At 46.6% G+C, this 20,731-nt stretch overlaps 1 protein-coding gene across 2 annotated transcripts in view; it reads right to left on the bottom strand.

Moving 5' to 3' along the window:
- The window catches only part of LOC128328029 (C-type lectin domain family 4 member F-like), a 90,110-nt gene extending 69,814 nt beyond the window's left edge, over window positions 1-20,296 (bottom strand). Inside the window, exons 1-4 of one of the 2 annotated variants that reach the window (XM_053257557.1) lie at window positions 20,214-20,296; window positions 11,612-11,675; window positions 7,018-7,071; window positions 3,238-3,351 (exon numbers count right to left, since the gene is read on the bottom strand). In XM_053257557.1, the coding sequence (XP_053113532.1) occupies window positions 3,238-3,351; window positions 7,018-7,071; window positions 11,612-11,627 (184 nt within the window). In that variant the 5' untranslated portion in view covers window positions 11,628-11,675; window positions 20,214-20,296. The remainder of the gene's footprint in view (window positions 1-3,237; window positions 3,352-7,017; window positions 7,072-11,611; window positions 11,676-20,213) is intronic. The other variant, XM_053257558.1, reaches the window with a different exon arrangement.
- Window positions 20,297-20,731: the final 435 nt, after the last annotated feature.

The raw sequence follows: 20,731 nt of genomic DNA, 5'->3' as shown, positions 1-20,731 counted from the left end.
GGCCCATTCAGGCCTCCGTAGTTTGGCACGGTGGCCATTTTGGATGATGACGCACATGCGCAAATGGCCTCTGCGAGGCCGGGCATGACCTCACAGAGGCCATTTGCACTCGGTCCATTAACCTCATTTAAGGGGAGGGGGAATTAGGCAGGCTAGCCACCTTGGGACAACTGGGCTCACTTGCAAGCCCAGTGGTTCCAACGATCGGTAGAAAGTGGGCTAGGTTCCCTTAGCCCACTTTCTACTGATCGTGGGAATAGCTTCAGTGAGTGAATAGAATGATGGAGTAGCTGGACATGCAAACACGGGAATGTCCTTTGGTCAGAAACAGTGAACTAATCAGCATTTTTAATAGGTTACATTTCTGGGTTCTGATTGCCCAGTCTGTCCTTCTTTTGATAAGGAGGGAATGCACCTTTGCGGTGCCTTATCTGACTTCCCTGCTGAGATAATTGGCTTTTAGCGGACCAATTTTTAAAAAATTATTATTATTATTTATTTACACAGTCAGACAGGTGTTATTGACTGGTTTGTTTTATCCAGACATCGAGTCCTTCCCAAGGACCTGGGATGGCTGAATTTTATTGTCTGTGTTGTCGCTATTATTATAGATATCGTCGCAGAATATAGGCTGTTCCCAGTAAAGTTTTACCTTGTACTTCCCTCAGGGAAGTTACCTTGTACTTCCCTCAGGGAAGTTCCTGGAGGGGGTGGGGGCGGAATCCTTCATAGGGATTCCCTATGAAGAAGTCACTTCACAACCGAGAATCCACAACACATACAAATTCCTATGCCCGATTCCTTTACAAATTCCTATGCCCGATTCCTTTTGGGGTTGGGTGGCGGTTGGCACCCGTAGGGCCTGACACCCAAATCACTTTGGTGCCCCCTAGCCCTTAAAAATTAGGCTGAATCAATTCAAATTTGAATTAAATAGAATCAAATTAGAATCAAATCGACCCAGATTCAAGGGCAGATTTTTATTTTATTTTATTTTATTATTTATTTATTTATTTATTTAACTTGTACACCGCCCAAACTTTCATCTCTGGGTGGTTAACAATAACAAACAAATATAAAAGGTTAAAACAGTTTAACAATTTTAAAACAGTATAAAATTAAAACAATATAAAATTAAAACTACAAATTTAAAAAGCTGTAAAAGTTTGGGTGAAGAGGTGGGTCTTCAGATATTTGTAAAAAAATAGTCAGGGATGGGGAGGATCACATCTCAGCAGGGAACGCATCCCAAAATCTCAGGGCAGCAATCAAGAAGGCCCATCTCCATGTGGCCACCAGATGAGCTGGCAGTAACTGGAGACAGACTTCCTCAAGTGACCTTAGTGGGCGATGGGGCACATAACGATGAAGGCATTCTCTTAAATACCCAGGGCCTAAGTCATTTAGGGCTTCGTAAGTTATAACTAGCACTTTGTATTCTGCCCGGAAACCAACTGGCAGCCATTGTAGCCCACTCAGCAAGGGAGTAAAGTGGTCTCTCTGAGATGACACGGAGACCAACCTGGCTGCCGCATTCTGAACCAATTGAAGTTTCCAGACTACGTACAAAGGCAGCCCCACATAGAGTGCATTACAGTAGTCAAGCCTGGAGGTTACCAGCAGATGTACCACTGTTTTGAGGTCATTGATCTCGAGAAACGGATGCAGCTGACGTATCCTGTTCCCATGCATCATTTTAAGATCTGCTTAGCAATCTTTTTGATTTTAAGCACCTTCAGTCTGATTCCATCTTGGTTCAAGTGCAGCCCGTCCCTTTTGTACGGGCCTTGCTTGCCCTAAAATGTATCCCAGTGCCTAGCAAATTTAAACCCCTCCTCCCAGCACCAATGTCTCACCCATGCATTGAAACCCCTCAGCTCTGCTTGTCCCACTGTACCTGCGCATGGAACAGTTAGCATTTCCGAGAATGTTACCTTGGGGATTCTGGACTTCAATATGGTACCTCTCAGCCTAAATTTGGCTTCCAGGACCCCCCAACTACATTTCCCTAGATCATTGGTGCCGACGTGCACCACAACAGCTGTCTCCTCCCCAGCACTGCCTAGGAGCCTATCTAGACACTGTGTGATGTCTGCAACCTTCGCACCAGGCAGGCAAGTCACTGTGCGGTCAACACGCGTGCCACAAACCCATCTCTCTATCCCTCTAATGATCAAATCACCCACTACAAGGAGACCCCCACTCCCCAGAGGAGTATCCCCTGTGCGAGAGGATATGGGCTCATCATCCATGGAAGGGGTCCCTTCTAAAGGAGCATCTCCCTCTTCCTCAGACCGATGTCCTCCTTGTCTGAGACCTTCATTCTCCCTGACAGCAGAGGTGCTGTCAGCCCTGTTGTGGGATGCCTCTACCACATCCCTGAAGGACTCGTCTGCATGCCTCTCTGTCTCTCTGGGCTTCTCCAGATCTGCCACCTTCGTCTGAAGAGAACAAATTTGTTCCCTGAGAGCCAGGAGCTCCTTGCACCGAGCACACACCCATGACTTCTGCCCATGGGGCAAATAGTCATACATGTGGCACTCTGTGCAATACACTGGGAAGTGCCCCCTCCCCTGCTGACTTTCTATCTTCATAGTGGTTTTGTTGGCTGTTTACAGTATTTAGAGATAGTTTATTAGAAGGATAGGTCTCAGCTGTAATGGTCAGCTATTTAACTGTGCAAACAGCCTTTCCCAAGAATATGAGGAAGGGATTTGTACTTACATTCTCTTCTCCACCAGGCTCTTTGTGATCATAGGAGCTTGTTCCAGGCTGCCCTGCACACTTCCGGCTAAACCCCTGCAAACCTTCAACATCCTGCTTGCTACCCCTGTTGACTATGCTCTGTCCGCTATACTCTTGGGCCTTCACCTCTTATGTGAAGTAAAGTTGTTGTTGTTGTGGTATGTCCCCCTAATCTATGATGCCCTGTGTCAACATGTGTGGTAGAAATCTGACTTTAAAGAAGGAAGATTTCACACTGCAAGTGACAAGGAGTAGAGAATCAGGAGAGAGTATTCTGCAGGTTGTTCTATAATTGTGTTGGGCTGTTAAATCGCTAGGAAGTGTCGGTTCTATTGCTGTCAGTGGGAGAGAACCAAAGCTAAACATCAGTGGAAGGTAAAAGGAATTAACAGAAGATGGACTGTGCCTCTTTTGGAAAGAATTTTTCTCATTGAAGTGAAGCCAACCTATCTAATTCTGAAGGTTTTCCTTTGTTGGAAGAGTTGCACTTACACAAAATTAACATAACAATGCAGAGAAAAAATTCGAGCACCACCAGTGCTAAGCCCATGTATCGACCTCTGGTTGATTCTAAGAATTCTAGCACATAGTCCAGAGCCGAAGGTTCTTGAAAAGCAAAGGGAAAGAACATCCGGCATTAAGCATCATGAACCAAAACCACACAATGCCCCAGGGAATGTGCTCCATGGCAATCTCTCTAGAAACAGCCAACATCCTTACTCTATCAGCCTGGACTCTTCCCCGCCAATGGCCTGTGAGCTGGGCTCATGCTCAGCTAAGCAGATGGAGGAAGCTAGGCTGAATAGACTGCAGGGGGAAGCCAATTATCTGCTATCCTTCCCTGCCCGTCCTCAAAAGGGGCTGGGGATAACATCACTCTGTTGGAAGAGTTATACAACCAGTGTAATGTGACTCTGTTGATGCCTTTGGATTTCTCGGAGGCTTTTAACACCAACAACCATAGTAGCCTTCTGGATCGCCTAAGGGGTTTAGCGGTAGGAGGCACGGCTTGGCAGTGGTTCTGCTCCTCTCTCTCAGATGGACTCCAGATGATGACTGGTTTTAAACTGCTTCCGGCTGTTTTATATTGTTTTGGTGTCTGATAGTTTTGCTGATTTTAACTGATTATATATATTTGTTTCATTTATTGTAAACTGCCCAGAGCTAACAGATGGGGCAGCATCTTTCTTTATATATATTTCTCTTAGGCATACCCATCGCTAATCCCATGCATGGCAGCTCTCACGAGAGTTCGCGAGTAGGGTTGTGCATTTTGTATCTTTTCTGTTTTGATTTGTACCAAATCCGAATCAACCCCATTTTGTATTTTGTCCAAAATTAAGCCTTCTGAATGACCTCAGTTTTGTTTCATATCCGAATTAATCTGAATATGAATCCAAATTTATTCAGATTAAAAATGGGTCACATGGTCAAAAGAGTGGATGGGGGTTGTAGTGCCCAATGAGAGGAAGCTACCACAAAAATTTCAAAGGAATTGGGCAAACTGCTGATTTTTGGTTAATTTTTGAAGTTTGTGCGTCCTTCAGATTTCCTCCATAGGGTATGATGGAGGTTTCAGGAAACGTATAGCTTTGTGTGGGGTGGGGGGAAGGGGTGGCCCAGAGTGGAGTGTGGTTGGTAGTAGTGCCCAGTTGGTGCAAGGAAGCTACTACAATTTTTTCAGAGGAATTTGGCAAAGGGCTGATTTTTAAAGAACTAATGAAGTTACGTGTCTTTCAGATTTTCCTTGTAGGGTATAATGGAGGTTTCTGCAGTCCCATAACTCCACTGGAGGGGCACTGGGGTGGCCCAGTGGTGGTGGCAAGTGGTGGTGTAGTGCACATAGGGTGCCAACCACCCACATGGGATGCCAACCCAGGAAGTACAGAGTTTTGTTGTTCTAGAGTTGTTCTGAGAGTAGATTATCTAGTAGCATATGAGAATGGATTCATGGTTTTTCATTAAAAATCTCATTTGCTACCAGAGAATCTAAACTCAACACCTCAGAAACAACAAAGCCCAGTACCTCGATGGGTTAGCAATCCAGGGGGTTGGTCGGCACCCTCTGTGCACTACACCACCACTCGCTTTGGGCCATCCCATTGCCCCCCAGGTGGAGTTATGGGGCTGCCGAAACCTCCATTATTCCCTATGGGGAAAAATCTTAAAGATGCATAAACCTCAAAAATTCCTAAGAAATCAGCCCTTTGCCCTATTTGTAATCTGGGTGCACCAGCCTTGGGGCACTGCCACCCAACCCACTGTTTTGCCCCTGAAGCCCCACATAAACAAGTTGAAAGAGTGAAGGAAATGATGAACAACAAGAACACTTAAATTTTTGGCACAGTTATTTGAGAATTTTGCAGCGGGTGTGAGCCTGTCCCTGTGGCACTAGCACAGCAGCAAAACCCATTTGTAAATTCAATCAATCTTTCAATAAAAACACTCCCTCCCCATGGAACAGTGACAACAGGTCATTGGTGTAGTGGATAGAGTGCTGGACTAGGACCGGGGAGATTCGAGTTCAAATCCTCATTCAGCCATGATACTAGGTGGGTGACTCTGGGCCATTCACTTCTCTCAGCCTAACCTACTTCAAAGGGATGTTGTGAGGAGAAACCTAAGTACGTAGTACACCGCTCTGGGCTCCTTGGAGGAAGAGCAGGATATAAAATGTAAAAAAATAAAGTAAAACTGCCTTGGTACTATGGAACAGCTTTAAATGTTCATTTAACTGAACTGGAGTGAACCATATACCAAACAAATCAGCCTACTGTTCAGAATTGTTGAGATTTATCATCACTGCATTTAAGAAAGTGCAAAACCATGGATCATGGTTACAACAAAGAGAGAAGCAACTAAGATTCCTGGGGATGTCAATAGATTGACAGGTGTATTTCCCACCCCCCTCCTTTTGTCTCCTGTAGTCCCATGTGGATGACCTGTCCCTGCAATAGCAAAAGTTGTGAACCCCTGGCTTAGATATCATGTCCCACCAAATTACATTATGGCCTAAATTACATTAGACTGCTCAACTTGGGCATCAAAACTTAGACACTACTATAATTCATAAAAATCAGAAGAAAAACAAAATAGCTCTTCAAAAGAGCCCTGAACAAGTCAAGAGATTCTTCCTAAACCTTTGGAAAGAAACACCTGTGTAATTTCAGAACTTTCTTAACCAGCTTCTCAAAAAGCTTCTCCACACAATTTATGCCATGGCTTTTAGCAAGAGCTTTGGAATTGCATTGAGCTCCCAAAGATATTTGGGTATTTCTGTCTCAAAATGCTGTCTTCCAAATCCCTTTGCAAAATCAGTTTGCATTTCAATCACACTGAATACAACGCTTAACTACACTATTGATGCTCAACAGTTTTTGCATATCTTATCTTCTGCTAATCATTCAGTGCCTCAGCTGGAGTGGAGAGAGTCAGAAAAGTCAATTTGAATTGCCATGCTTTTCTGAAGAACAAAGCATTCTGTCCAAAACACAGTCATTTCGATTTGGAAACAAAAATCTCTGTTTTTCAATTCTTGATTTTGTTTTGGTTACAAAACCTCCAAAATTGCCATTTTTGGGCACAAAACGTTTTGTACCCGAATCGAAATGCACAAGCCTATTCACGAGCAGCTAGCAATGGAGACGGGAGGGAGGGAAGAAAATGGTGATGGTAGCCGGCCGGCCGGCTGGCAGGGAAACAAAATGGCAGCCAGCAGCCAGTGGGCAGCCAGGAAGAAAGCAGTGGCGGGAGCAGAAGGCAGCTGGGCAGGGGAGGTAGCAGCTGGCAGGCAGTGGAAGCACAGGGGGAAAGGGTGGCAGAGGCTGGCTGGTGGGTGGGTGGTGGGTGAGAAATGGTAGTGGAGGCAGGCAGGGAAGAAGATGGGGCGGGGGGGGTTCAGCAGTGGTGAACTAGAGGTGCAGATGCTCTGTGCCTGGCCTAGCTAGTCAACACATAAATAAATAGCCTTAACCTGGCTTGCAAGTGCAGAGTCTGGATTAGGGGGACTACAGTTTGAGACTTGTGCTAGCCAACAAACAAAGCATATTTGCCAAAATCAGCATATGCCAGGGCCTGAGGCAGAGGGGAGATGCCAACCTTAGATCTTTGCTATTCTAGTGAATCTCGGGAGGACAGGACTAACTTTTATCCTCCCTCTGTTCCTCCCCATCATGATGGTCTCTAGTCCTTTCCTCTCTACATATAAATTATCCCTCCTTGTGCATAATCCCTCCTCTGTGATAACCAGTTATGTGTGGGCAGCATACAGACCGTCCTCGTAGTCATCGTCGTCATCGTCTACTACCACTTTGGCTGCGCTTGCCCCTGTAAAAGAAGAGCATATATTCACTATACATCATTGAATCCATATAGAGCAAGAATCAATGAAATTTAACTGTATAAGACATCCATATAATGGAATGGTTCCTGCTATCTCCCCAAATACGTAGGTTGGGGACATTAAAGTATATGTTCAACCCATACATCTATGAGAGTCAGGGAGTTTAATTCTGGCAGGATTGTGCCCATGATAAGAATAGGTAATGTTGGCTGACATGGTGCGCAGCCTATGGTCACCATGACAGCCCACCCTGGGGTTGAGTTGGAATTCAGAGCAAGCCCTGATGCTCTGAAGAAGAAGCATCTCCAGAGGAGTCTCCATTGTCATAAATGAGGAAACCTGTCCAAACACAGCTTCTGGAAATGCTGCTTCTTGGAAGTTCACAGAAGCCTCGGGGCAGACCACAGCAGCGATGCTAGGTTGTGCATCATGGCCACTGTTGTATCTTTTACTTACTTTTTAAACCTTTATTTATTTATTATTGATTTTTCTATTTAAACCTCTTTGAGAACTTTTGTTGAAAAGCAGTATACAAGTAGTAGCAGCATCAGCAGGAGTAGGAGTAGATCAAGAAACAGAAAAAGAAATACCCCTGCAAGCGTAATAAAATCCCTTTGGCTCCTTTGGCTGCCTTTGCTTCTATAAAACAACAGCATATGTTGACTATAAATATTCCAGTCAATGGGCAGGTTCTCTCATGATCACAGGAATCATGGCTGAATGCTGGTTGGCATTGGTTTGTTTATGGGAATCTGCCCCATGCTAGGAATCTCAGTTCTGTCCTGGGGCAAAAACCAGCATCAGTCATCCAGGATCCAAATTAGGTGGTGGAACTCAGGATGCTCACCTGTCCTGCCCCTCACCTGTCCTGCTTACCTGCATGCCACACACCCTCACCTGAGCATCCACCATGGACATCTTCACCTACAGTGGTTGTCAGACATAAATGCTCTAGCACCCCACCCACTCTCCATGACTTCCAAAGCTAAATAGCAATAGCAATAGCAATAGCACTTACATTTATATACCGCTCTATAGCCAGAGCTCTCTAAGCGGTTTACAATGATTTAGCATATTGCCCCCCAACATTCTGGGTACTCATTTTACCGACCTCGGAAGGATGGAAGGCTGAGTCAACCTTGAGCCCCTGGTCAGGATCGAACTTGTAACCTTCTGGTTACAGGGTGGCAGTTTTACCACTGCGCCACCAGGGGCTCTTCTAAAGACCTTTGGCTATGGCCTACCTGGTAACACGCCACATCAAAATCACCTGCAACACCCACCTAAACCTGTCTCATAGCCCACACCTGCCTCTAAAAACTACAGCACCACATGCCACAGCAAGCAGCACATGTACAGCAACCATACCCTCCACTGACAGATGCCAGCAGGTACACCTGGCCATCCATGCCTCAGCAGCCAGGTCTGCTTGTGCAACATGGGACTGGGGCTGTTGGGGCCAGGATGTGTTGGCTAGGTGGCTCCTTGCACCTTCTTCACCAAGGGTGTCCTTGGTACAAGGTTCTCCCACTTTCCCCCTGTGGTTTAACCATGTAAGTAAGTGACTGCAGTTTTTCAGATAGGAAGATATGGATAGGAGACAAGCAGTTCATGTGACCAAGGATGGGATGGGGTGACATGAATTCATTGCTAAATGAATTCATTGCTCCACCCCTTGCTAACCCGGTCAAAAAGCAAAAGTGACAGAACAGTCCACCAGTTGCCTCAAGAGGGCTTCCAATGTCACAGAAGTTGGGGGGGAAGAAGATGTGCTGCTTCCCACCACCCCTGCTGGCATGTTTCTCCCCCCTCCCCCACCCCGGCACTGCCCATGACTGCCAAGTGCCAAAAAAAGCTTCCTTCACAGAGTTTCTCCCCTCCCCCCCAACTTTGCTAGGGCTGGCACACTCCAGACAGAGTGAGTGGAGGTGAGGGAGAAAGAGGGGAGAGTCGTAGGACAGTCCATGCAAAGTGTGGTATGTATTGTGCAGGTGAGTGAGAAGTATCTTATTCAGAATTTATTCAAAAAATAAAATTAAAAAGTCTCCAGCTTTCCCTGAGCATTTCTGGTGTAAAACAAGTTGTTGTGGTAAGAACTAATCTGCCTACTTTCCTTTCATTATCCCTACAACTGGACTAAATGCGGTTCACATTGGTTAGGTTGTCCACAAGTTAGACCCCTTGCGCCTCCAACTTTCATGCATCCGCCATCTTGGATTGGGGTGGATGGCATCATCACAAACTATGCCATTTTGTTTTAATCTGCCCAGACACTTGTGTTTTGGGTAGTATACCAATGTGTTAAATAAATAAATAAATTGTGGCATCCCTAGGTGTCACTCACTACAACTGTATCTAATTTGGTTCAAATCAGTTAGACAGTCTGCAAATTAGCCCACTTGCACCTCCACAGTTTATGCGTCCGCCATCTTGAAATGGAGTGGATGACATCATCACAAACTACGCCATTGAGGTGTCAATGGCGTGTCACTCACTACAACTGTAACTAATTTGGTTCAAATTAGCTAGACAGTCCACAAGTTAGGCCACTTGAGCCTCAAACATTCACTCACCCACCATCTTGAATTGGGGTGGATGACATCATCACAAACTACAGCATTGAGGCATCACTATGCGTCCCTACAGCTGTAGCTAATTTGGTTCAGATCAGACATATAAAGACTCTCCCTTCTCGGTGTTGGCAATGCTGTTCCTGCTGCCTGGCCCTTCTCATGAGTAAGCCTAGGGAGCACAAATGTCCCCAAAGGGGAAGGCGCTGGGGCCCCCTTCCCCCATTTTTTGGTGCAAAAAATAGAAATCATTTGTCCAAGAATCCTTTGTTGGTGCTGCCTTTTAAACCTGACCCCAGGAACCCTCCCCTCCCCCAGCAAATGTTCCCATCCCAGTGCTGTGGGGTGCACTGCCTACGTTGCCACCTGGAGTGTTTGTGCTTGTGAACATACAACATTGTCACTTGATTCTCAGGGAGCAAAGCACTTACTGCCCGCCCTGCCATCCTCTCCCCTTTCCCCCCTGCTTGACAGGTGATGGGGGGAGCAAGAGACAGAGTGGGGAGAGGGAACGCCCTGTGCTAATTTCCCTCTTGATAGGCTGACAGGTTTGGGATGTCACGTGGTGGCATCCCTGTTGTCAGGCTACTACATAGCTGTATTGGAGATGGGAGGGGCGAGGCTGGTGCTCGGAGAATCGACCGGCATGGAGAGGGCACAATCCCAGGCAGGTCTGTGCTGCCATCTTTATGATTGCAGTTCCCCAAACCTCACAGGATCGCATTTATGGTGCCATCTGCATTCAGTCATAATGCTTCGGCTGCCAAGCCTCTAGTCTGGGCAGCAAACCTCGCTGTAAACCTAAGGTTAAAATTGGAGTTTGGCGAGGCAAACCACAAGTTGCTTTCAGTTGAAGACCATGGTCAGAAATAATGGAGTTCCAACCTCTACCCCATTTAACTTGTTCCACATTACCTCCAAATTCGACCAAAGTCTTGCTAAGTTCTGGGCTCTTTTTCACGGATATGGTTCTGTGCACTGAGTAGCGATGGATTAGAAGACTCCCAATGCTGCTCCCAGCTTTAAAGTTCTATGATTCCATGATTTAATTATCACATGGCGAAAGTAGCTCCCACAGGACAAAAGCTAGTCAGTTAGCTTTTTTAGACAAAAGCTAGTCAGTTTCAAAACAGGCACAAGAAGCCAATGCAGCTAAGTAAAAACTGGTGCTCCTTTCTTTTCTCTGCTGGTGTCCACTGTGAGACTGATAGGAGTACTTGGGATTCAACTGCCATTTCCACACTCACCGTGCTAAGGCTCTCCTCAGCTAGCTCCCTGCTGCCTTCTCCCTTGGTGCCTCCCCCAACTGCGACTCTCTCCTCCTCCCTTCCTTCCCTGAAGGGGCAGATATAGAGCCTCAATCAACAAATCCCCCATCCCATGGGAGCATACGAACAGCCCTGTTGGATCAGGCCCAAAGCCTATCTAAACCAACATCCTCTTTCACACCGTGACCCACCAGATGTCCCTGAGAAGCCCACAGGCAAGAGCTGAGGGCATGCCCTCTCTCCTATTGTGACTCCTCTGTAAGAATTCTGTATTCAGAAGCATCGTGCCTCTGAGGCTGGAGGTGGCCTGTAGCCCTCAGACTAGTAGTCTTTGATAAACCTGACCTCCATGAATTTGTCTAAGCCCGCTTTAAAGCCATTCAAACTAGAAGTTATCAACACATTCTGTGGCTGTGTGAAAAAGTACTTCCTCTTGTCGGTCCTAAATTTCCTGATGTTCAGTTTCATGGGGTGATCCCTGTTTCTAGTACTGTGAGAGAGGGAGAAAAAAAATTCTCTGTCCACTCTCTCTACTCCAGGAATGATTGTATAGGTCTCTAACATGTCTCCTTGCACCATAGTTTTGTATAAGGTCATTATAAAATTCCCGTTTGAAGGTGTAAAAATCTGAACCCTGTCCTCATGTCTTCTTCATGTCACAGAAAAAGATAGAGGAGGTAACTTACCAACTTTTGGTGCCATTTTATCTGCTTATTCTGTCAGGCAGCTGTGACCATTCTTCCATTCTCTCTGTGGAAGCATATAGCAGAGTGGACAATATTAACAAGTCATGTATCTTAAAGGAAATAGCAGGCACTCTGTCAAGAACAGGGTCGGAGAAGCCTCCTACACTAATTCAAGAGCAGCGCACACTCCCAATATTGGATCATCTGCCCATTAAAAACGTGTTCGGAGGCACCATCCATGATTGTGCGCTGGGCATAGCTGCTGGGTTGAAGGGAAAGCCCTCTGGCCTGGCTGCGGCTTAGCACACGATCACAGAGAACACATTTCCCAACTAGGGAAGCAGGTTCTCCTCCTCTATTCTGGCCTGTAATTTCCCGGATTACCCCTGGATCCCTTTTTGAAAATTGGTGTTACATTTGCTACTTTACAGTCCTCCGGTACAGAGCCTGATTGCAGGGATAAGTCATATATTTTAGCAAGGAGGCCAGCAATTTTATATTTGAGTTCTTTGAGGACTCTTGGATGGATGCCATCCAGCCCTGGTGATTTGTTAACTTTCAGTTTTTCTAGACAGTTTAGAACATCTTCTCTTGTCACTGCAATCTGACTCAGTTCTTTAGCCTCCATCCCCAAAAAGCCTGGTTCAGGAACAGGTATATGCTCAGTATCCTCTGCCATGAAGATGGATACAAAGAACTGCTTTGGAAGCCTGCAGTTGGAAGGCTACTCTGGGAAGTTGGAAGGCTACTCTGGGAAGAGCAGACACAGCTGAGAAGGTGAGCAAACCTTTCTAAACATCTAGCCTTTCCCCCTTCAAACAACCTAACAGGAAGAGGGGAGTTTTGCATGGGCTGTTTCTCTTTAAGCGTTAAGTGTGTGTGTGTGTGTGTGTGTGTGTGTGTGTGTGTGTGTGTGTGAATTGTTAGGGTTACTTGTTAGGGTTAAGATATCACAGGGCTAGGAGTTCTTAGGGTTACCTAACTGCAGTGTTTACTTAGTGGTTGCCTGGAGGGGGTGGAGTCAGCTAGGGCTGGGAGAGGCCCCACATTCCTTTCCTTTGACTCACATCCTGTGTGACAGTTGGAAGGCTACTCTGGGAGTTGGAAAGCTACTCTGGGAAGAGCAGACACAGCTGAGAAGGTGAGCAAGCCTTTCTAAACACCTAGCCTTTTCCCTTTCAAACAAACTAACAGGAAGAGGGGAGTTTTGCAGGGGCTGTTTCTCTTTAAGGGGTAGGGGTATGTGTGTGTGCGTGTGCGTGTGTGTGTGTGTGTGTGTGTGTGTGACTTGTTAGGGTTAAGATATCACAGGACTAGGAGTTCTTAGGGCTACCTGACTGCAGTGTTTTCTTAGTGGCTGCCTGGAGGGGGTGGAGTCAGCTAGGGCTGCAAGAGGCCCCACATTCCTTTCCTTTGACTTACATCCTGTGTGACAGTTGGAAGGCTACTCTACATATGACATGAAGGCCTGAGAGCATAGCGAATAGAGCACAGCCAGCAGGGATAGCAAACATGATGTAGGAGTTTTGCAGAAGTTTAGCGGGAAGTGTGCAGGGGAGCCTGGAACAAGCCCCCGCGATCACAAGGATCACAAGGAGCCTGGTGGAGAAGAGAACGTAAGTACATATCCCTCCCTCATATCCCTCATATTCTTGGGAAAGGCTGTTTGCACAGTTAAATAGTTGACCATTACAGCTGAGACCTATCCTAATAAATTATCTAATAAATGGACAATAAGCTCCCTAAATACTGTAAACAGCCAACAAAAACAGTATGAAGATAGAAGGTCAGCAGGGGAAGGGGCACTTCCCAGTGTATTGCACAGAGTGCCACATGTATGACTATTTGCCCCATGGGCAGAAGTCATGGGTGTGTGCTTGGTGCAAGGAGCTCCTGACTCTCAGGGAACAAATCCGTTTCCTTGAGACCAAGGTGGCGGATCTGCAGAAGCTCAGAGAGACAGAGAGGCATGTGGACAAGACCTTCAGGGATGTGATAGAGGCATCCCACTCCAGGGCTGGTAGCTCCTCTGCTGTCAGGGAGAATGAAGGTCTTGGGCAAGGAGGACATCAGTCTGAGGGAAATGCTCCTTTAGAAGGGACCCTTTCCGTGGATGATGAGCCCATATCGTCTTGCACAGGGGATACTGAGCCATTTTGGAAGGGCGGTATATAAATCAAATAAATCAAATAAATAAATAAAATACTCCTCTGCGGGGTGCGGGCCTCCTTGTAGTTGGTGATACGATCATTAGAGGGATAGAGAGATGGGTTTGTGACCCGCATGTTGACCGCACGGTGACTTGCCTGCCTGGTGCAAAGGTTGGTGCGAAGGTTGCGGACATTACACAGGTTGGTGCGAAGGTTGCGGACATTACACAGCATCTAGACAGGCTCCAAGGCAGTGCTGGGGAGGAGACAGCTGTCGTAGTGCACATCGGCACCAACGATGTGGGGAAATGCAGTCTGGAGGTCCTGGAAGCCAAATTTAGGCTGATAGGTAGCATTTTGAAGTCCAGGACCCCCAAGGTAGCATTCTCAGAAATGCTACCTGTTCCATGCGCAGGTACAGTGAGACAGGCAGAGATGAGGGGTTTCAATGTGTGGATGATACGTTGGTGCCGGGAGGAGGGGATGAGATTTGTTAGGCACTGGGACACATTTTGGGGCAAGCAAGGACTGTACAAAAGGGACGGGCTGCACTTGAAGCAAGATGGAACCAGACTGCTTGCGCTTAAAATCAAAAAGGTTGCAGAGCAGCTTTTAAAATGACACCTGGGGAACAGCTGATAGGAGCTGGGCAGTATCCCGTTTGGCAAAAGCCATCCTTTAAAGTGTGAGGCTGCAAAGAATTCAGATGAAACAGAAGGGGACAGAGCAGAAGCGCATAAAGAGCAGACGGGAGCCTGTGCCAGCAGGTCAAAGAGTCAAAAGAAAAGCATACATCAGGGGAGAGATTCAGTGTATAGGTGCTTATATGCCAATGCCAGAAGCCTCCGAGCCAAGATGGGTGAGCTGGAGTGTTTGGTTGCTAATGCAGAAAGAGATATAGTGGGCATAACAAAAACATGGTGGAACAGTGAGATCCGGTGGGACACTGTTATCCCTGGGTATAAACTCTATAGGAAGGACAGGGAGGGGCGCCTTGGAGGAGGGGTAGCACTGTATGTTAGAGAAGGGATAGAATCTAACAAGCTAGAAAACCTAAGTGGACTGGAGTCCTCCACAGAAACCCTGTGGGTGACTATACAAGGCCGGAAAGGGAACGTGCTACTGGGGACGTGCTATCGCCCTCCAGATCAAAATGCCGACAGTGACTGGGAGTTGCAGGAGGAAATCAGGGAAGCGTCAAGGAGAGGCAGGGCTGTAATTATGGGTGATTTCAATTACCCACACATAGACTGGGTAAATTCACATTCAAGTCAGGACAAAGAGGTCAAATTTCTAGATACTCTAAATGACTGTGCCCTAGAACAGTTGGTCATGGAACCAACCAGAGAGAAGGCGACCTTGGATCTAATTCTGAGTGACACCCAGGACCTGGTGCGTGATGTCAGTGTCATCGACCCTTTAGGGAACAGTGACCACAGTGCCATCAAATTCAGCATACATGCGGGGAGAGAATCACCAAGGATGTCTAACACGGACCTTTTGAATTTCAGAAGAGGAAACTTCTCCAAAATGAGGAGTATGGTGAAAAGAAAGCTGAAGGGAAAATCAGGAGAGTCACTTCGCTCCAGAGTGCATGGAGTTTACTCAAAACCACAATACTAGAAGCCCATTTAGATTGTATACCCAAAAGGAGGAAAGGTACCACTAAGTCCAGGAGGATGCCAGCATGGCTAACGGGTACCATCAAGGAAGCCATAAAAGGGAAGAAGACTTCCTTCCAAAATTGGAAGGCCTGTCCAAACGAAGAGAACAGAAAGGAACACAAACTCTAGCAAAAGAAATGCAAGGTGACAATAAGGAAGGCAAAAAGAGAGTTTAAGGAACATTTAGCCGAATGTATCAAGGGGAATAACAAAAACTTCTTTAAGTACATCAGAAGCAGGAAACCTGCCAGGGAGGCGGTTGGACCATTAGAAAAAGAGGGAGTAAAAGGGATTATTAAGGAGGATATGGAGGTTGCAGAGAAGCTGAATGAGTTCTTTGCATCTGTCTTCATGGCAGAGGATACTGAGCATATACCTTTTCCTGAACCAGGCTTTTTAGGGATGGAGGCTAGAGAGCTGAGTCTGATAGAAATGACAAGGGATGATGTTCTAAACTGTCTGGAAAAAATGAAAGCTAACAAATCACCAGGGCTGGATGGCATCCATCCAAGAGTCCTCAAAGAACTCATATGTGAAATTGCCAACCTCCTTGCTAAAATATTTAACTTATCCCTGAAATTGGGCTCTGTACCAGAGGACTGGAGAGGAACAAATGTAACACCGGTTTTCAAAAAGGGATCCAGGGGTGATCTGGGAAATTACAGGCCGGTTAGCCTAACATCCGTTCCAGGCAAATTGATGGAAAGCATCCTCAAGGATAAAATTGTAACGCACCTAGAAGAACAGGCCCTGCTGGGAGTGAGCCAGCATGGCTTCCGCAAAGGTAAATCTTTCCTCACCAACCTTTTGGAGTTCTTTGCAAGTGTCAACAAGTGTGTGCATAAGGATGATCCAGTTGACATAGTATACCTGGACGTCCAAAAAGCTTTTGACAAAGTTCCTCATCAAAGACTCCTGAGGAAACTTAGCGGTCATGCGATAAGGGGATAAGTACATGTGTGGATTGCTATCTGGTTGAAAGACAGGAAACAGAGGGTAGGTATAAATGGAGAGGTTTCACAATGGAGGGAAGTAAGAAGTGTGGTCCCCCAGGGATCTGTACTGGGGCCCGTGCTTTTTAATTTATTCATAAATGATCTAGAAGCAGGGGTGAGCAGCGATGTGGCCAAATTTGCAGATGATACCAAACTCTTCTGGGTAGTGAAATCCAAAACGGATTGTGAGGCGCTCCAAAAAGATCTCTCCAAACTGGGGGAGTGGGTAACAAAATGGCAAATGTGGTTCAATGTTAGCAAGTGTAAAGTGATGCACATTGGGACGAAAAACCCCAACTTCAAGTATATGCTGATGGGGTCCGAGCTGTCGGTGATGGACCAGGAGAGGGATCTTGGGGTCGTGGTGGACAGCTCTTTGAAAGTGTCGACTCAATGTGCTGCAGCTGTAAAAAGGCAAATTCAGTGCTAGGGATCATTAGAAAGGGGATTGAAAATAAAACGGCTAACATTATAATGCCATTATACAAAACGATGATGCGACCACACTTGGAGTACTGCGTACAATTCTGGTCACCAGATCTTAAAAAGGACATTGTTGAACTGGAGAAGGTACAGAAGAGGACAACCAAGATGATCAGCGGCCTCGAGCACCTTTCTTATGAGGCAAGACTACAACACCTGGGGCTATTTAGTTTAGAAAAAAGACGACTGCGGGGAGACATGATAGAGGTCTATAAAATCATACATGGTGTGGAGAAAGTGGAGAGAAAGAAATTATTTCCCCTCTCACATAACACTAGAACCAGGTCACTCCATGAAATTGATTGCCAGGAGGTCTAGGACCAACAAACGGAAGTAATTTTTAACACAACTCGTGATCCACTTGTGTGGAACTCTCTGCCACAGGATGTGGTGACAGCCAACAACCTGGATGGCTTTAAGAGGGGTTTGGATGACTTCATGGAGGAGAGGTCTATCAATGGCTACTAGTCGGAGGGCTGTGGGCCACCTCCAGCCACAAAGGCAGGACTCCTCTGAGAACCAGGTGCAGGGGAGTAAAGGCAGGACAGAGGGCACGCCCTCAACTCCTGTCTGTGGCTTCCAGCGGCATCTGGTGGGCCACTGTGTGAAACAGGATGCTGGACTAGATGGGCCTTGGGCCTGATCCAGCAGGGCTGTTCTTATGTTCTCATGCTTCTCTGCAACCTCCATATCCTCCTTAATAATTCCTTTCACTCCCTCATTGTCTAATGGTCCAACCACCTCCCTGGCAGGTTTCCTGCTTCTGATGTATTTAAAGAAATTCTTGTTATTCCCCTTGATACTTTTAGCTAAATGTTCCTCAAACCTTTTTTTTTTTTCCCCTCACTTATTGTCAACTTGCATTTCTTTTGGCAGAGTTTGTGTTCCTTTCTGTTCTCCTCATTTGGGCAGGCCTTCCAATTTCGGAAGGAAGTCTTCTTCCCTTTTATGGCTTCCTTGATGCTAGCCATGCTGGCATCCTCCTGGACTTAGTGGTACCTTCCCTCCTTTTGGGCATACAATCTAAATGGGTATTGTGGTTTTGAGTAAACTCCATGCGTTCTGGAGCGAAGTGACGCTCCTGATTTTCCCTTTCAGCTTTCTTTTCACCATACTTCTCATTTTGGAGAAGTTTCCTCTTCTGAAATTCAAAGAGCTGGGTCTCACGAACAGTGAGACCAGGTTTGTGAGAATAAATGGGGAGAGCGAGCTAAGCCCGCTCTCCCCGCACACAAGAAGGGCAGGAGCCCTGGGCGGCCAGATAGGCTGCCCACACGATTGCCAGCTCCGTGAGGGAGCCGCCGGGAGTTGGGGAGTTTGGGGGCCGCATGGCCCCCAGAAACTACAGTATGCCCTGTACGAGTGCACAGGGCATACTGGGGAGACCCCCGAGCTGAGAGGCTGTGCTCACTCCACAAACCCAGTTTTATGCGCGGGCTACTTGAGCGGTCTACCCACTGAAGAACCACCGGGCTCACAGCCGATCAGTGAGACCCGGTTTGTCAGAGTGAGTGGGGAGAGCGGGGGGAGCCTATCCAGCCACCCACATGATTGCAGGCTCTGTCACGGAGCCAGCCGGGACTGGGGAGTTCGGGGGCCGCGCTATGTGTGGGTAATGGAAGTCACCCTTTATTATAGCCCTGCCTCTCCTTGATGCCTCCCTGATTTCCTCCTGCAATTCCCAGTCACTGAGCCAGCGTGGTGTAGTGGTTAGAGTGCTAGACTAGGACCGGGGAGACCCGAGTTCAAATCCCCACTCAGCCACGATACTAGCTGGGTGACTCTGGGCCAGTCACTTCTCTCTCAGCCTAACCTACTTCACAGGGTTGTTGTGAAAGAGAAACTCAAGTATGTAGTGCACCACTCTGGGCTCCTTGGAGGAAGAGTGGGATAAATGTAATAATAATAATAATAATAATAATTCAGAGGGCAATAGCACGTCCCCAGTAGCACTTTTCCTTTCAGGCCTTGTATTGTCACCCACAGGGTTTCTGTGGAGGACTGCAGTCCACCTAGGTTTTCTAGCTTGGTAGATTCTATCCCTTCTTTAATATACAGTGCTACTCCACCTCCAAGGTGCCCCTCCCTGTCCTTTCTATAGAGTTTATATCCAGGGAGAACTGTGCCCCACCGGTTCTCTCAGTTCCACCATGTTTCTGTTATGCCCACTATATCTATTTCTGCGTTAGCAACCAAGCACTCCAGCTCACCCATCTTGGCTCGGAGACTTCTGGCATTGGTATATAAACACCTATTCACTGAATCTCTTCCCTGGTGTCTGCTCTCATTCTTTTGACTCTTTGACTGGCTGACACAGGCTTCTGTCTGCTTTTTATGTGTTTCTGCTCTGTCCCCTTCTGTTTTATCTGAATCCTCTGCACCCTTGCACTGTAAAGGATGGCATCTGCCGAACCAGATACTGCCCAGCTCCCATCAGCCATTCCCTAGGTGTCATTTTAAAAGCTGTTTAGCAACCTTCAAGTGCAGCCCGTCCCTTTTGTACAGGCCTTGCTTGCCCCAAAGTGTATCCCAGTGCCTAACAAGTCTACACCCCTCCTCCCAGCACCAACATCTCATCCATGCACTGAAACTCCTCAGCTCTTTCTGTCTCACTGTACCTGCACTGTACCCTCTTCCTGTACCCACGCTGTACCCACTTTACCCTCTTCCTCCCTCTTGAAAATTTTCTGCCCTGGGACATCTGGACGTTACTACAAGATATCGGCCTGTCTGTCAGTACACACATGATATGTCAAACCAATAAGCAACTTGAAATTAGAGATCACCAAAGAAAGCTGATACGCAAGGAAATTAAATAAATTAGTTAAGGAGCGGGCTCTGCTGCGGTTGCCTACAATGAGGGAGGCTCGGCTGTCGTGCACGCAGGACAGGGCCTTCTCTGTGGCTGCCCCCAGACTCTGGAATGCTCTCCCGGTGACTATTCGCTCCTGGGTCTCCATCACAGCTTTTAGAAAGCATGTTAACTCCTGGCTTTTTACCCAGGCTTTTATATGATTGTCTCTGCTGCTGCTCTTTGTATTTTGTGCTGCTTTTATTGTATTTTGTGCTGTTTAAAATTTTAAATCAGATTTGTTTTATATTTTTAGCTCAATATTTTAATTGTGTCTTTTTTACAATCTTGTTTTTAAATTCTGCTGTAAACTGCCTTGGGATTGTTTTAATGAAAGGCGGTATATAAATTTAACAATAAATAAAATAATACATTAGTAAATAAGTAAATGAGAAATATTAATACAATAAAGCAAATCAAATACATGATAAGGAACAGAGTTATCCAAGTAATGCTTACATGTTAAAGCTGTGTTTTTTCTTGGGGCTGCTTCCTTCATCTGTTTTACCTGCCTTTCACTTTGATGTAGCACAGCTTAGAACTCTTCCCATTGTGATATCATGCTCCTTGACTGGTTGCCTGCCCTGGCCAATCAGCTTTCTGTATTAGCCGAGGAAATACAGGCACAGAAGTGCCTGTGTATCAGGGCTGCACAACGTTGCCCTTCTGCAAACAGCGCCTCCCTCTGTGATTTGGAACTGTGGGATCACAGCTTCCATCTTGGAATACCTGAGCTCACAGGATCGTGAACTCTGCACATGCTCATAGGTGGCAAGGCTTGCAAGTGGCCGCTTAGCATAAACAAGACATGGGGCAACACTACACCGAGGTCAAAACAACAAGGAATGAAAGGGAGTCACCCCCAGGAAAAACCTCTCTTTGTCTCTCTGTCAAAGAGAAGGAAGCCATGAAAATAGACCCCAGGTTGAAAACATTTACTCAGGGGGAATAGCCTCCTGCAAGAGAGGACTCTCCTC

This window comes from Hemicordylus capensis, chromosome 5, assembly GCF_027244095.1.
Source record: "Hemicordylus capensis ecotype Gifberg chromosome 5, rHemCap1.1.pri, whole genome shotgun sequence".
In the NCBI taxonomy this organism is placed as follows: Eukaryota; Metazoa; Chordata; class Lepidosauria; order Squamata; family Cordylidae; genus Hemicordylus; species Hemicordylus capensis.
Note: the sequence above shows the minus strand (reverse complement) of the source record. Positions and strands in the feature narration are given on the sequence as shown.